Genomic DNA, 14,963 nt, shown 5'->3' on the forward strand with positions numbered 1-14,963 from the left:
CGTGGGTAAGCCAGCTCAACGGCAATTATGTATATATACCGCCTAACCAAGACTACCTGCCAACACCGGCGTACCAGTTCTTTTTATTGTCATCGGTTCTGTTGGCCTATTTATATATATGTGTGTATATATGCGACGTTGACCAGCGAATTCGGAGGAGAACGGTAGCGGCACGTGCGGACGCATACGTCCGCGTCAGCTTCCAAAGGCAGGGAAGGAAGGGGTGGTTTAGACTTCCTTCCTCTCGGTCTCTCTTTCTCTAGTTCGGGAACCTTCAAGACTCAGCGTAAAGGAGACGGCCCGCAGGTTCGAAGAGACGCTCACCTTGGTTGCGGACACGGCCACGAGCTTATCCAGCGGCTACCGCTTGGTCTAGGAGCGGACGTAACAATTGCAGAAAGTTTCTCAAAGCGCGACTTTCATATGCTGACATGAGAAGATTGCTGAAACCCTGTCTGGCTTAATTCTCCGGCCCACTCTCACAGAAGCATTTCCTTCGACAAGAAACACTACCTCAGCAAAGGAGAAATCATTAGGGGTCATTTCCTAAACGGTAAGTGCCCTTCCTACTCCCTGTATCGGAGCTGTAAGAGCCTGTTCTGAGCATACTCAGCTGCAGAAAATTACTACACATATACGTATAGGCGTCTTCAGGATCATATCCGGAAGGGTTTTCCACATTTAGAGAGAGACGAATGATTCTGATTTGTTCGCGTTGCTTTCACGCTAAGACTTAATTCACCTCCCGAGGTTATGCGTCGGAAAGTCGGGGAGTTTAAGCAATGCGGCCGGCACTGCCACTGATTAAAACGCTTTGTAACATCTACATTGTTTTGTAACTTTTGACAAAAATATTTAGTGAGTGCGTCACCTGCCAAAAATTTCTAAAAATTATACTTATGCATTTTTGTCTAAATGTCACTTTAAAACACCAGCATCACACGCATTGTTAAAGCAAAATGTTTTTCGTACGTTCACAAATCATGTCTTCTAACATTACATTCGGCATTGTCAAGCGCAGCGCTAAGAATATAAGTTTCCTTAGATCCTTCATTTCGTCTCCCAGAACTGTTCAGTCGCTTTCAATTACCTTTTCATTTTATCAAAATAAAATGAAACTACCAGCAGCATTAGAAAGGTGCGCACTAACAATTACTCTTAGCATAATTATCCACGAAAGTCAAGCGACCCCTTACGTATCATTTCAAATGATGGGAGAAAGAGAGAGACTATTTAATGCAAAAACAGAGAATGGTGGGAAATAGTGCTGTTTGTATTTAATGACAGCTTACTTCGCGTTTACCCGACGACTCTTTTTTTACAAAAAACGAAATCTGGCGTGCGTGCAAAATCTGCCTATGCAAGTATTTATGCACAATTTCCATCATCTCTAACTTCAGTGATATCAGACATTTGCGCGTGGTGCGCAAACGTTACGATTAGCTGAGAACGTTCATTCTGCACGATTCGAGATTCGCCCGAAGCTGTGAGCTGTCCCATGGTAGCTGAAATACGCTTTCACGGAACGGTACCAGAAGCAAAGCGGATGCACGAACAACCTTGTGTCTAAACCACACATTGTTAGTGTGGATAAAGAATGCACGTGTTCTCCGTTCGAAAATGCCTCATTACAGGTTATCTCGGAGTTGCCAGTCCTGCTTCCTAATTTTTAAAGGTCACGGCGCGATGCATGTCCCAGTTAATGATGAGAGATAAGCTGCTCTCCTAGAAATGTCGACGTGTAAAATCACACAGGACACAAATAACGAATGTGTTATTAAAATTTCCAAGTATTCCGCTATATAAAGAAAAGAAAGGATGAAGTGCAGAAGCAAGGTTATCCTCATCTTTGTTTTCCTTTGCAGCAGCGTACGGCTGTCCCGAATTAAGCTCTGTTCTCCCCAGAAGGGCTACTTCAAGATATATATTTCGCCTTATTTGACTTAAGTTTTTGCCCTGCACATCTATACGATAGGTAGATAAACATTGTGGCAATATCAAGTTTCAAGTGATCGTAGGCCGGCGCGACATGTCAATGGCGCAGTAGAGCGGCAGGTTCTTGCGTAACAAGCAATATTAACCCGTTTCGTTGCGCGGAGTTGTTGCATCATGGATCTGGCAAAACGCCTCAAAGTGCGCAGTTATGGAGGTTACAACACGGCCACTAGAAACCCCCCGATACTCTGTTTCCTTGTTGATAATGGGCCTGTGTACAAAACAAGTATTTTAAATTTTGTATTCCTTTATTTTCCTTTTGGTTCGTTCTTTTAGTGTAGTCGCTCATGTACCAAACCATTGAGGCCTGAACGACTTCATTACGCCATGACGGGCATGGAGGAAAGAGAAAGCCCCGAAGTCGAGCAGAAGTGCCTGGCGCAACTTCGACAGCTGCTCAAAGGTACATTTGACCATAGATAAAGTTCCGTTTTGTATTTCTCTTTATTATAAGCATTCGCGGAGCCCTTACGAGACAGATGTTCTGAAGAAAATTACTTGATTGGTTTGAGAAAGGCCGCAAGGTGTAATAGGTGACACTTCATAAGGAGCAAGTGAAAGTGCTTGGGTTACTGATATTGAATACAAACAGACACTCGGCAACCCTTCATTCACACCTCGTTCTGGCGCCTACACCAACTTCTCTTCCGAAATGCCTGGCGGAAATAAAGAAACATTTTTCTAGGTCTATATAGCGTGTGAACAGATTGAATGCTGTTTCTCGGTGTAACACACCTTGTATTGATAGCATATGAATAGAGCTGTCCATAATGCATTCAACTTTAACCTGCTTTGGGCCACCGTTCTTTTTTCTTTAGATTTTCTCTTCTTCACCTACTAGAATTACTTCGACAGTCTGGAAGTTTTGCGCAGATGTATAATACGAGCAAAGCTGGAGCACCAGCTTTTCACTTCGTCTTGAAGGAAATGTGACCGCCTTTTGTACTTGGTTGTTTTGAGTTGAAAATGTCTACTTGAATATGTGTTGGGAAGGCGAACACCGGAACGTTCGTGTGAGCAACGACAGATGTTGTTGGCCGAGTAAAGCTGACATTAAATATACATACTCTAGACCCTCACATTAAAGTATTTTTGCAAACTTTACTGCAAAAATAGCTTTGCGCCTCGTCCAAAGTCTGCTATTGCATTGCGCCTTGGTACCCTTGCCCAGAACTTAACGCTGGAAACAACTCTGCATGGACTGTTGTGCGCTTTCTCAGACTAGTTGGACGTATTGCCTAGAACTTTGATACTGCGCAGCTACTTCTGCGTTTTTGGCAAACGAAATTGGAAATGCAATAGATTTGAATTTTGGTATTTTATTCAGTACTTCTGTTGTGCAAATACCATCAAGCTATAGCTTGTCAAGGGATTTAAAACCTGTAATTGCTAAGGACGAAATGTATACGTGTTCGCCAGGTTATCACTGGTCAAGGGATTTTGAACGTGCTATTGTAAAGATCGAAGAGTAATCGTGTTGGCGCGTCTGTGCTCAGAGTCAATACTATTCTTTATAGGAGAAACCGGCCTACGCGCTGCTCCACGGGACGATGCTCTGCTCATGTTTCTTCGCGCCCGAAAGTACAACGTCCAGAAAGCCTTGAAAACAATCCGGAACTACTTCCGCGTGCGAAGAGACATGCCAGAATATTTTGACAACCTGACTCCATCAAGCATCCCGTACCAAGAGGTGTTTCACGAAAACAAGCTCATCATGCATGCCACAGAAAGGGACTCCCAAGGAAGAGCGGTCGGGTTCCTCAAGCTTGGTGAGTACCCGAAGCTTGAGCTGCATTCTGCAGAACTTATAGCAGTGCATTACCGAGGCTGCCAGCTTTGGAAATGTCTCTAAAGAAACGTGGTGAGCGTAAATATATTTATCAGACATTTGAACGGAGACCACGACATCTTTCATATGTGTGTACTCGGCTACGGGGGGCTATCGAATATGTGAAGCAATGAGATAAATAAGCGCTACTGATCGATTAGTTTTATATAATGAGCAAATTATCCCCCGCTCTCATTCTTGACCATGCTAAAATACATTTAACGGCTTGCACAGCCTGCTACAGACTAATTTTTTACGAAGCGGCAAATACGTTAAGTGCAGTGACATTGAATTGTACACCGTATACAGGTGCTTGGAGTAACGATATCTGCACGATGGACAACCTGATGAGGTGCCTATTGTTGTCTGCTGAATGCGGCTTGCTCGAAGTCGACGCCCAATTGCGCGGTGTCGTCGCCGTCATAGATCTTCAAGGGTTAGGCGCTCATCACTTGATGCATCTCACGCCTTGGTTCCTGCGAAGAATCATCACAATTGCTCAGGCAAGTACAGTAACATGCACTATAGCTCCCGAGTCTGTACATGCACCAACCGTCAAAAGTTTATATCTTTCTCAGTCCATGGCATTCGATGTTTCCGCTCCTGAAGTGTGCAGATTGATATTTATGGATACGCTGTGCCATTAACAGTGACATTTGTAACATGTATTTCCAGCATTCGTGGAAAGGCACAGATCAAAATAATTTGTGACTAACAATCAGTGACTCTAAAACATGTTTGCCTGCTATCGTACATGGTCGCTAACATGAACCGGCATTGATTGGATGCATCTGTGCGAACATCTTCTGTGAAGCGTAAAGTGGTAGCTTAGAAAGTTTTGCATGCGTACAGCCTTTTGTTCCACGTTTCGAAACGTTCATTTCTTTTGGGGCAAAAATAGGAAACCGTTATAATCATGCAGATATAAAATGAATAATCTAGACTGTAATTTTGTTTCGACAGTTCGTGTAGCAGTTATCAATGTGTTTACAGAATCTTGTGTTTATGTCAAATAATATCACACAAAATAATAGCCCGAACATTACCCGAGGCAACGCGGAAATAGTGGTGCACCAACGTCGAATATGCCATGCTGTTTGTTTAGGCATCTGTGAGTGAATGCACAAAGTGTGCAACAAACTTGTTCAGCTTGAGGTGAACAGTAATATGCACTCATTTATTGCGTTATGCAAGGAACAAATAGTAATGTTCGCACAACGTGTATTCTAATATACTATAGTTTCCCTAGCAGGTACTACAACCAATCTCCTTTTAGAACCAAGAAAATGTCATCGCCTTATATGAAACGAATGAAGTGTTCAGGAAAACGGCTTTCTGCTAACTGCATGCTGTGTGCAATAGCCACCTGAACACTTGCTTTGTAGAGCCATTTTGACTTTCACAGCATTTATATATTCCTCAGTGGTCCATGAGTTGAACAAAATCCCTTTTTTCATTCTTTCAGGATTCCCTACCTGCGAAAATAAAAGGAATCTACGTCGTCAATACCCCTGCAGCCGCCGACGTCGCAATGTCCTTCCTGCAGTTTTTTCTGCCATCTAAGCTCAAAAGCAGGGTAAGGAACAAAAAAGGCAGCCTTCGCTGATATTTCTAGCTGACCTAGGGCAACGCCTGTTGATAACTGCACTTGAGCATGCATAAAACCATAACTGCCTGCGAGTGAGGGGACGAGTTTAGTCATCTAGATTCGCTGACCCAATAGGATAAGCATTCGCTAGCAGCTGAGCCTTCCATCACTACTGCCTTCACGATGCTTCCAAATATAATTCTTCACAGATAGGGATTGAAGGTTGATGGTATGAGACAAAATACTGAGCTAGAAAGAACTAAATGGAATGACCTAAACAAATTTCCAGCTTTGGCTGCCGGACTCATCTCCTTTAACATTCAGTTTTGAACTGCAAGTTCTCGTGAGACCGCTTCTTGAGGCCACACCAATGAAAACGTCTTTGCTCTTAATTTCGAACGCGTTTCCTGAAATAATGTATGTGTAATAAGTTTAAGTCCAAGGGTAGATTATTTTTGAAAACGATAACTGAGGTTGCTAACACTTACATCATTAACCGAAATTAGTCCCTCACAGGGATATGCTTTAGGTCAGCAAACTAAAAGGGGATATTAGTAGGAACATCTACGAGGGCCGATGGAAAGACAGTTGTCGCAATAAGCCGTGTGACTGGCTCCTAACTCTAACGACACTCCCGTCCTTTTTGTGATCTCTTGCAGTTGCACTTCATTGGTGGTGGCTTGTCGGAACTCCGCGGCGTCATCCCTTCTGAACTGATACCAAAGAAATGCTGCGGAACACAGGAAGACTTCGACTTTCACAAACAAGAGAATTCTTTCCTCGAGAAAGCTGGTCATTTTGATAATATGCGTCAGTGTAGTTTCTCGAAGAAGTGAACTATGGACTCCGGATACCTCGTCATTTAAGGTAGTGACTCCTAGTGGCCGACCGTTTATTTTTTTAGGTGTGTCGTCGTCGTCCCCCCTGGGTGATACATCCCAGATGACCACCAGATATCCCCAATGAGCAGCGGCCTGGTGCTTACGCGAAAAGTGCAGTGACTGAAAGTCGCCCCACGCGCCTTGTTCTGGAAAGCATCCCGTGTGGACTACATGCTGTGCAGAACTTAGCTATCCCGGGTGTATAGTGTATATAGTGTATATATACTGAAGAAGCATTGCTCAAAGTAATAAAATGTTCACATTCCTTTTATGGGTCTCTCTGCATACAAAACAGGATGGCGGTTTAACAGCGAGATCGCACTACCTGCAGTTTTTTACACTTATCTTTACCAGGTATAGTCACGTATAACAAGGCTCCAGCATCGCTTCCATCTGTCATTGAGGCGTTTTTGCCTGCTCTCTCTGCTTTTGTATAGCAGTAACGACGGTACGCGAACCGACTGTTATCTAATTTCAAAGGTGAACTCAAAGTGCCGCCGAGGATAACCCTATGCACTCGTTTTTATTATTTTTATTAGTAGGATGACATCGAACTGCAGTTCGGGGCAACGATCCACAGCCCGCGGGGATGTTAATCACACGGTCATTTAAAATACCATGGTTGCAATACTCTCGATATTTCTTGGTCAACTGAACACTGGCGAATAACAGTAATGGCCATCGGGGCAGCTGTCTGTTGAGTCAACGCAGTAGCGCAGAACTCTAACAAGACTTCGATGGCTTTTGAACGGCGACGACTAGCTCACAGCAACGCAAGAGAAAATAAAATCGGGGCCGTCCCATGGGGGAGGGGGATATCTAACTTCAAAGCACATCACTTAATTTGCAGAAAAAAAAAAGAGAACAGCTGATCAATAAAATATCTCACCAAGCTAACTCTTTTGTTGGCAGCGCTACAAAAAAAAAAAAAAAAATCCAGCTGTAAATAATTATAAAGAGTGTGAATACTACTACAACGTGTCAAAGACAACGAAGTTCATGGCAAGAGGGTTAATAATAGTTCAACGAACACATTTTATGCCTGTGCCCGTTTCGGTTTACAATTGTTAGATGATTTTTAATACGTCTTTACTTTTACTTCATGTAAGTATGGCTTTGCGGCAGAAATGAGATGCGCGCTCTAACGAAGTCGAATAAGTGGACCGCTTTCCTTTTCACCAAGGCTTGAAGGTCCACTATTTGCACGCTTTAATTTTTTTTTTTTCGGAAACGCTCGTGTCCCAATACCTTGATGAATGATGATGGTATCTCTCCTTATTTCCATGTTTGCTGTTTGGTAGCGTCAGAACTCCTTCGAGTTCAGTAGCTATTGAGAATCACGAAGACTCACGATACAAAAGCCATTGAAAGTGCTCAGAGGAACAGTATTATCAGCCACGTAATTAGCTGCAGCCAGAGTCAAAACCATATTTTAGTTTTCGTTCAGGTACACTGATCACAATCACTACAATTTTGTTTCTTGAATTAGTTCTAGAAACACTCGTGTAGCTCTCACTAGCTATGAAGGCATTTCTTCGCCAGCAAGAGCTTGGGCTTTATTTTAAAAAGAAGAAGCCAATGTAAGCACAGGAGTCTTTTTCACGCCTGACGTATCCATCTTGTAAAATCATGAAGGAAACAGAACCCACGAGTGCGAAAATTTGCAACTAAATGGTGGTTTAGCCTTGTGGTAGTAGCCGTAAGTGGTTTTTATTTCAAATCAAACAAAAACGGAAGTAAAGATACGTTTGCCAGCCCCGGTATCTGCAACTGGGGTGACGGAAGTAAAGAGATAGTTAAGAAGAGGGAGAGGGGATCAAAGAGGGTATCGACAGGAAGAAAGGACAGGGCAGGTAAATTAACAAGGCAAGTACACTGTGATACAGGGGAACACTAGGATGTTTGAGATTCGCCCGCAAATTGTCTTATCTCACTGAAGCACTCGACACAGCGAACATGCGTCCACAATGTTCGCTGTGACGACATCAGCTGCTGTCGCTGCTGCGTTTTAGTCTGCTGCCTATCCTTTGGAATGGAGACGCGCTGCGGAGAGAAGGCGACGACAGCAAAGGGGGAGTGTGCGGCAGCCAAATCAGTCGTGGTCAGCACTGCCGCGCGTGGAGACAAAAATACAAGAAGTAGCAGTGTGCGCGCTTTCCGTATCACAGCAAAATAAACAACGCACGCATGCGGAACACCAGACAAAAACACTGATGACCGATGTGGGGCGACTGGGGGTTATCGTTCGAGATAGCTAACGGAGAGCCAAGATTTAAATAAGGGTTGGTCTTCCCGCCACTCCAGTCTCCTATACCTCAACTCTGCAAGTATTCAGGATCAGGTTTGCGTTTAATTTTCCATGACGTCAGTGCGACTGCCTCATCACACTATAGTAGCAAGCGGCTAGTCACAGAAATAACTGCGTAGCGCTTTGGCTGCGATGTGCAGCCAGCCAGTCCACTAGCCAGTGAGCTTTCGACGGATGCTTGAAAGTGGCGAATATGCATGTCAACTACTATGATTTTAGATCCATTTATTTATTGATCTTATTGATTTTAGATTCAAAATTGCAAATTGTTAATGGCTGCTATTAATATTTGTCATTTCTATTTATTTGGTGACTATTTCTGTCATGCAAATTCATTGTGTTTAGTTAAATTTGCTCATTTGCTGATAAAATCTAGTAATTTATTCGTATCGGCCATATACCAGTCTAGCACAGAAAACGTTGCTCAGTGTTAAGGCGCTCGGTTGTTCACTCTGAGGATGCATGTTTGATACCGACATCAACGGTCGCTTTTCGATGCTGACGAAAAAAAAAAAAAACAAAAACAAACAGTGCCCGTATGCTGTGCGGTGTCAATGCACGTGTAAGAACCGCACCTTTTACAATTATCGGGAGTCCTTGATCATGACGTCCATCATAGACTGGGTCGCTTTATTTAAACGCTATAAACGAAACGAAATCAAGTTAAACCAAATCAGTTTCAGTTTGCGCTTATTGACTTTTCAGGCCAGTTCCGGTCTATGCTGGGGCACCCGTAGAGCCTGACTGAGGCCTGCGCAAACAAGGGGCATCAATTTCAAGCTCTGATTCGGAACACGCTTCTGGTTTTCCCCAAACTGTTTTATTTTAGTTCATTGGAATGGAACGAAAGCAAAAAAGAGTAAGCAAAGAGAAATATCCCCAGTTCATCGCACTCATATCTGGAGCAGCAATCATAAAGCTAGAGCAGCGTCGCAATGGGAATGATAGGGTAATGCATATGTTATTTCATTTCTTCGTCGCATACTCATCCCCGTTGAAATCTGAGTCCCGCTTTATTTATGTCAACAATTCGAGGCTTGTACCGCTGTCTTAACGCGTCAATGTATCGCAACGTCTCATACTTTTCTCCACATCTTTTGCGTTAGGCCTGAGTCGGGCTACCTCGTAAAGTGTTGCGACCCAGTAAGGGCCAAATTAACAATACTGTTCTTATCTATGCTTAGCGTACTGTTCTCCTTGCGTCTAAAAGCCGTCGCCGTACCCCAGTTTGGGAGGGCGCTTTCAAGGAGGAGTGCAATTCCCGCCGGCACCAACATTTGAGTGGCGCCGTCATGCTATGCGGCAGCCGCCGGAAATAAAGATTTGATTCGTGTTCGACGAGGTAGACGGCGCCTCTACGTTCTAGTACACCATCACCAAACTGTGAGTCAATGTCGAGTCGAATGAGATGACGGCAAAATTGCAGATGTCTTGTAAAGAGTGTATGTGACATACGCAGTGTTAGTTGATCAATCGAGGGTGCTTGATAGTCTGATTGTTCACTCATTCATGAGTAATGATTGGTGATTAGTGAGTGAAACCGGCGCAGACAAATAATCTGGCATGTGTTTCGCTCATTTCGAACACGTGTGATGACATCTGGTTGGTACTAGAGCCATAACTTTGTCTGACATTGTACCAGATGGTTGTAATAGTGCGTGGACGTCTGAGGATGTGTCTTGCTGTCTGACGACCTGGGAGAAGTTGTAAGATGGATGTAGAGAAAGCGGAGAAAAAATCTCGGCATGAGGCAGATGGATGGTTGAAGCGAAGGCGTGTTTTGAGGTACGAACGTCAGAAACGGAATCGAAGTGCCGTAGGTATGCTGAGGCAGTCGAGCTGGAAGGTCAGAAAGCTTCCGACGACCTTAAACGGTTCTAAAATCCAAAGATGCTGAGCTTAGCGCACATGTTGTTCAATAATAGGCAAAGAGGAAGGCGTGATCAAAGTAGAAATAGAGTAGGGACAAATGAGGCAATGAGCGTGCACCCTATTGCGTCTGTATACTTTTAAGACGAAGCTTAGCCGTCCTTCTAATTTATTTTAATTTCGATAGCAATACTGCGCCAGGTTTCGAGCCGTCGCGTGGTACCGGAGGAGGCAAAGCTGGACCTTGAACAGCCGAGGAGGAGGAGGAAGAGGAGGAGGAGAAGAAGACTCGTAACTTACGCTCTCGCGTCATGCTCTTAAAGGATGAGCTCAAGTATCCCCAATAATGTAGCACCTTATACTGATGGGGAAATCATAGCAGGCAAAAAGAGCTTCCGCCTATGCTATCGCAATTCAACTAGGGTTAACCAGAGTCAAACCAGAACTTCTTTTTTTTTTTTTTCATTTTATTTGTAAATTGTTGCCCATCGTGCTAATTGAACGTTTTCATTATTCACGTCCTGAATATTCTTCACACAAAACAGTTAGTAACTCGCTACTTCGACAACTTTCCATTGGGCAGGGAACCCACATATAAAGCAAATCCTGCATTTTTCTGCTTTAAAGAATACGCGAATGTAGCTAAAGGGGCAGCATGTTTAACCCTTCTTTCTACTCCGGCATCCCGAACCACAATCTGAGGTCGACACTGTGTCCCACTTTTGAGGAAAGCGAGAAGCACGAAATGGCGGATCTTCATGTGTGCCGTCAGTGTGTTTTAAGTTAAAGAACGCCGAGTACGATGATATTACTTTAAATGATTAGGCAATTTTAATTCCTAAAGATAGAGGTACCCCAGAGTAAAACTGTCAAGCAAATTTAAAAAATGCGCTTCACTGCTAAAGCAAAAAATTACCGGAGAAAAAAAAAATGTTTGATTCGGTCTTCTCGAAATCAAAGTTGCAGCTATGAATACGAATTCCTGAATACGTCGAGGGCTGGTTAGTCACGGCTCAACACAGTTCCATGAATGCCAGACTGGCCAGTTTTCGTAGGTACACTGCCAGCCAAAGTTTAACTGTATTGCAGATCAATCGCTTACACGTTGATTAATTCAAAAGACTAGTGCATGTAACAAGCATACAGGCATAGAATGAGACAGGACGAGCGCTTTCTGCCTTCATTGCCTACATGATCATCATCGGCACCATTTAGCCTTAGTAGCTGAGCAAAATCCTCGCATTTGGGAGGTACTAGGTTGGATCCCTGGTGCCGTTGGGCACCCACCAGTTTTCCAACTGGAACGAGATTTCCCCCAGTATTGTGTTCGGCTCATCAACGGCGAAAAGTATGGAAAAAAGGGTATCGGAGTGAACCGTTGAGCTGACAGGCCAGTGACTAGTAGCGCCGTCAGACAACCTTATTCCGCCTCGTCCGGCAGAAACCCATTTGCGTCAGAATACACGTGCATACTGCAGGATAAAAGCTTCCTCGCATAAAGCTTCTGTATACTGTACCTTGTTTGTATACCACTCATGCTCCCCAACTTCGGAAAGTTTAATCTATTTGACGTTGCATATTACGCAGGCAACGTCAGTGTGATCCTGTCCCTAAATGTCGCGGCGTACCTCGTTGGCAAATAAATTTATTTATTTAACTATTTGTTTCTTGTTCGATTGATTGGCTTCGTATCCAGCCTCATTTTGACCCTTTCATAAAGTTAAACTAAATTTATGAACTCAAGTTATCAGCCAATGAATTGCGATTTTTTTATTCCTCCACTGTAAGAATTGAGCCGATTAGGTCTAATTGAGAGGCTGCCTCAAGCCCCGTCATGGGACTGAAAGGACCAAATGTCTGTCGTAAGGCGTAAAAGCTCACTAAATTTCACCTTAATAAGTATTTCCGTAGAGTACAATATAAACAATTACAGCCCAAACTCGGTGCAATTTATTCTATAAGCATATAATAAACAGTAGTAAAACTATGTCCATAAGTTTCTCTGAGTTAATGCAAATAAGAACGTATTCATTTATATGATTCGTGCTGTACCACCCAGGGAGTGACCTGTGTCGAAGTAGCTGAAACAATTTGCATCCTGGACCACACAGGCTGCAGTTTCCAGTAAAACGCTTAGAGTATTTATGTATTTATTTATGAAATATTGTGAACATATCGCATGTCCAAGCAGGAGATGTAGGGTACATAAGCGATAGTATATCAGACATCAGCAGACGCAAAAAGGCCAGCAATAGCAACCAGTTATACAATCTATGCAGTAATGTCGAATATTACAGCAAGTACAGGACGCAATGAGACAAAATAACAAAATGCACAGCACCAAACAGCTACACAAAATCAATCAAGGAGGGTGAAAGAATTCAGAACTTGGGGGTAGCGCATTCCATTCAAACACTGTTCGTGAAAAAAGAAGAGTATGTATATGTGTCGGTGCGCGCAAAAACGGCTGCTATACCGGAGCTGTGCTTATGGCGTGAGGGAGGGTCGCGTGAAATCTTTGGCGATATAGTTTTCGGGTCGGATACCTAGTCGAGAGAAATATAGTCACTGCAACAATCTGAGACGTGCTTTCATTCTTCACTCTACCAGTGGCTCCAATTCTCTAAGCTGCAAAATAGCGGGCGGAGAGTCTAGACGCCTATATCGATTAGAGATAAAGCGAGCTGCAAGGCGTTGGACTCTTTCGCGTTTTCGGACGCCATCTGTTGTGTAGGGGTCCTCTGCGATGCAAGCTAATTCGAGGCTCGGCCTTGCTATTGATTTATATGCTTTCAACCTCAATGCACTAGTACAACTGGCCATACGGGACTTATATGGTCACATATAACATATATTGTCTATGTGATTTGTCCATTTCATGCAGGAGGATATTGTGACACCTAGGTACTTATACTCATCTAACTCTTTAATCGCATTATTATTGATATGGTATTCAAACTTTAATTGGTTAATTTCTAACTCACTGGATAGCAACAGTTTTAGCGAAGTTGATAACCATTTACCATTTGTCGCACCAATTTCCTAGCAGGTGTGAATTTGCTAGCAATTTGCTAGCAGCTGAGAAAAGAATGTGCAGTATCCTACAATATTTGTCCATAAGCGCATGCAAAACGGCACTTCTACTTTTTTTCAAAGGGCACAATAAACAGGCAGTTATAAAAATTAGGTATTAGAGTTAACTGAGTTGAAGCGCTGTTTAAAAAATTTGCATAAAACTATTTTTTTTTTGTTTCAAAACAAAGCATCTATGCTGTTCGAAGCTTTCCCACAAAAATATTGGTTTCGCCTTGGTCTTCAAAATGCTCTCTTAAAAAAAAAATCAGTGACGTATTTACTATTCGGTTATTTCAGCGATAGGGGCGTCGCCGCGCGGCCGGTGGTCGCTCTCCGCGGCCCGGGCGACCGCCTTAGTTTGATGCGAGGAGATGCGAGCATAAAATGAATATGTTTGCTATTCCGAGATAGGAAAATCAATAAATTGCTTGATAAAGCAAATATGTTGTTCCTACGACGAAGCAAATGTGTAAAAAGCAGCGTTTCGGTTCACTGGATCGATTCGTAAGACGTTTCGACTTGACGACCCATGTGCATTCTGAGCGGCGTATTTTGTTCAGGAAAAAGCCGCGTTGTCAGTGCATTCATGCTCGCAAATCGCATTAAATTTGGCCTTAATATCATGCCATCGCAGCTGCACGAAATCACTGCAGTGTTTAAACACCAAGTTGATATCTTAAGGCGCACGTGCAAAAGAGGGAGCCCTTTCTCTGATTGATAACAGCCTATATTTCTCCGCGTGCAGCTGCTGGTTACGGCTGTCGTTCAGCTTTAGTTTATTCTGATTCATCACCACGTTGTTAATTGAAAAAAAAAAAAAAACGGAGGATAATATTTGTAAGCATAGCTTCATGGCCATACCGCATCGACATAACGATATGAAATTCGCAAATTTTTCAAATGTATTTTAATTTTTCTACGAGGTCAACAATAGGAGCGATATATTTGAAATGCGCTAACGTTCGGTTGAATCTTAATTTTTCGGACGAGGTGAGCAATGGGTCTGAACAAACGCAATAATTTCCTCACAGATCTCTTCTCCCTACTTAATTTTTCACGCGCTTTTCTCCGGGTAGTGCCAAGAACACATCGCGAGTGTTAATGTCGACTGTTTAATTAAGCTGAAATGACCGCTTCGCTACTGTTTTGATTAGTAGCACACATTGGCCTCAGACTCCTGATGATATACGCTGAAGACAAACAGGGTGTTATATACTATGTGTATGAACACGAGAACAATATTTACAAATGGTCGTGCTGAAACATGCCATAAAATAATATCCGAAAAACTGCCACTTAAAGAGTTTGTCGCCCTTTAATGCGGCATGTTTGGTACATGCGGCAATACTGACACAGTTTTCACTTTCGAGCTAGCGAATCCATGCGCAATCGTATCAACGAACGTTTCTTTTGAAACTA

At 43.1% G+C, this 14,963-nt stretch overlaps 1 protein-coding gene across 1 annotated transcript; it reads left to right on the top strand.

Moving 5' to 3' along the window:
- The first annotated feature begins 2,322 nt into the window (after positions 1-2,322).
- LOC146191888 (alpha-tocopherol transfer protein-like) lies at positions 2,323-6,247 on the top strand. Its single transcript, XM_084600392.1, has 5 exons — positions 2,323-2,398; positions 3,513-3,764; positions 4,133-4,326; positions 5,289-5,399; positions 6,071-6,247. Exons 1-5 carry the CDS (start codon positions 2,323-2,325, stop codon positions 6,245-6,247), a joined length of 810 nt encoding a protein of 269 aa, XP_084456518.1.
- The last annotated feature ends 8,716 nt before the right edge of the window (positions 6,248-14,963 follow it).

Source organism: Amblyomma maculatum, chromosome 4 (assembly GCF_055883805.1).
Source record: "Amblyomma maculatum isolate TAMU_Amacu chromosome 4, ASM5588380v1, whole genome shotgun sequence".
Classification (NCBI taxonomy): Eukaryota; Metazoa; Arthropoda; class Arachnida; order Ixodida; family Ixodidae; genus Amblyomma; species Amblyomma maculatum.

Excerpts from the sequence above, each read along its gene's own strand:
- LOC146191888 (XM_084600392.1), top strand. The coding sequence starts at position 2,323 with ATGACGGGCATGGAGGAAAGAGAAAGCCCCGAAGTCGAGCAGAAGTGC. Across the intron at positions 3,765-4,132 it reads GGTCGGGTTCCTCAAGCTTG|GTGCTTGGAGTAACGATATC; the intron begins GTGAGTACCCGA and ends CACCGTATACAG. Across the intron at positions 5,400-6,070 it reads CATCTAAGCTCAAAAGCAGG|TTGCACTTCATTGGTGGTGG; the intron begins GTAAGGAACAAA and ends GATCTCTTGCAG.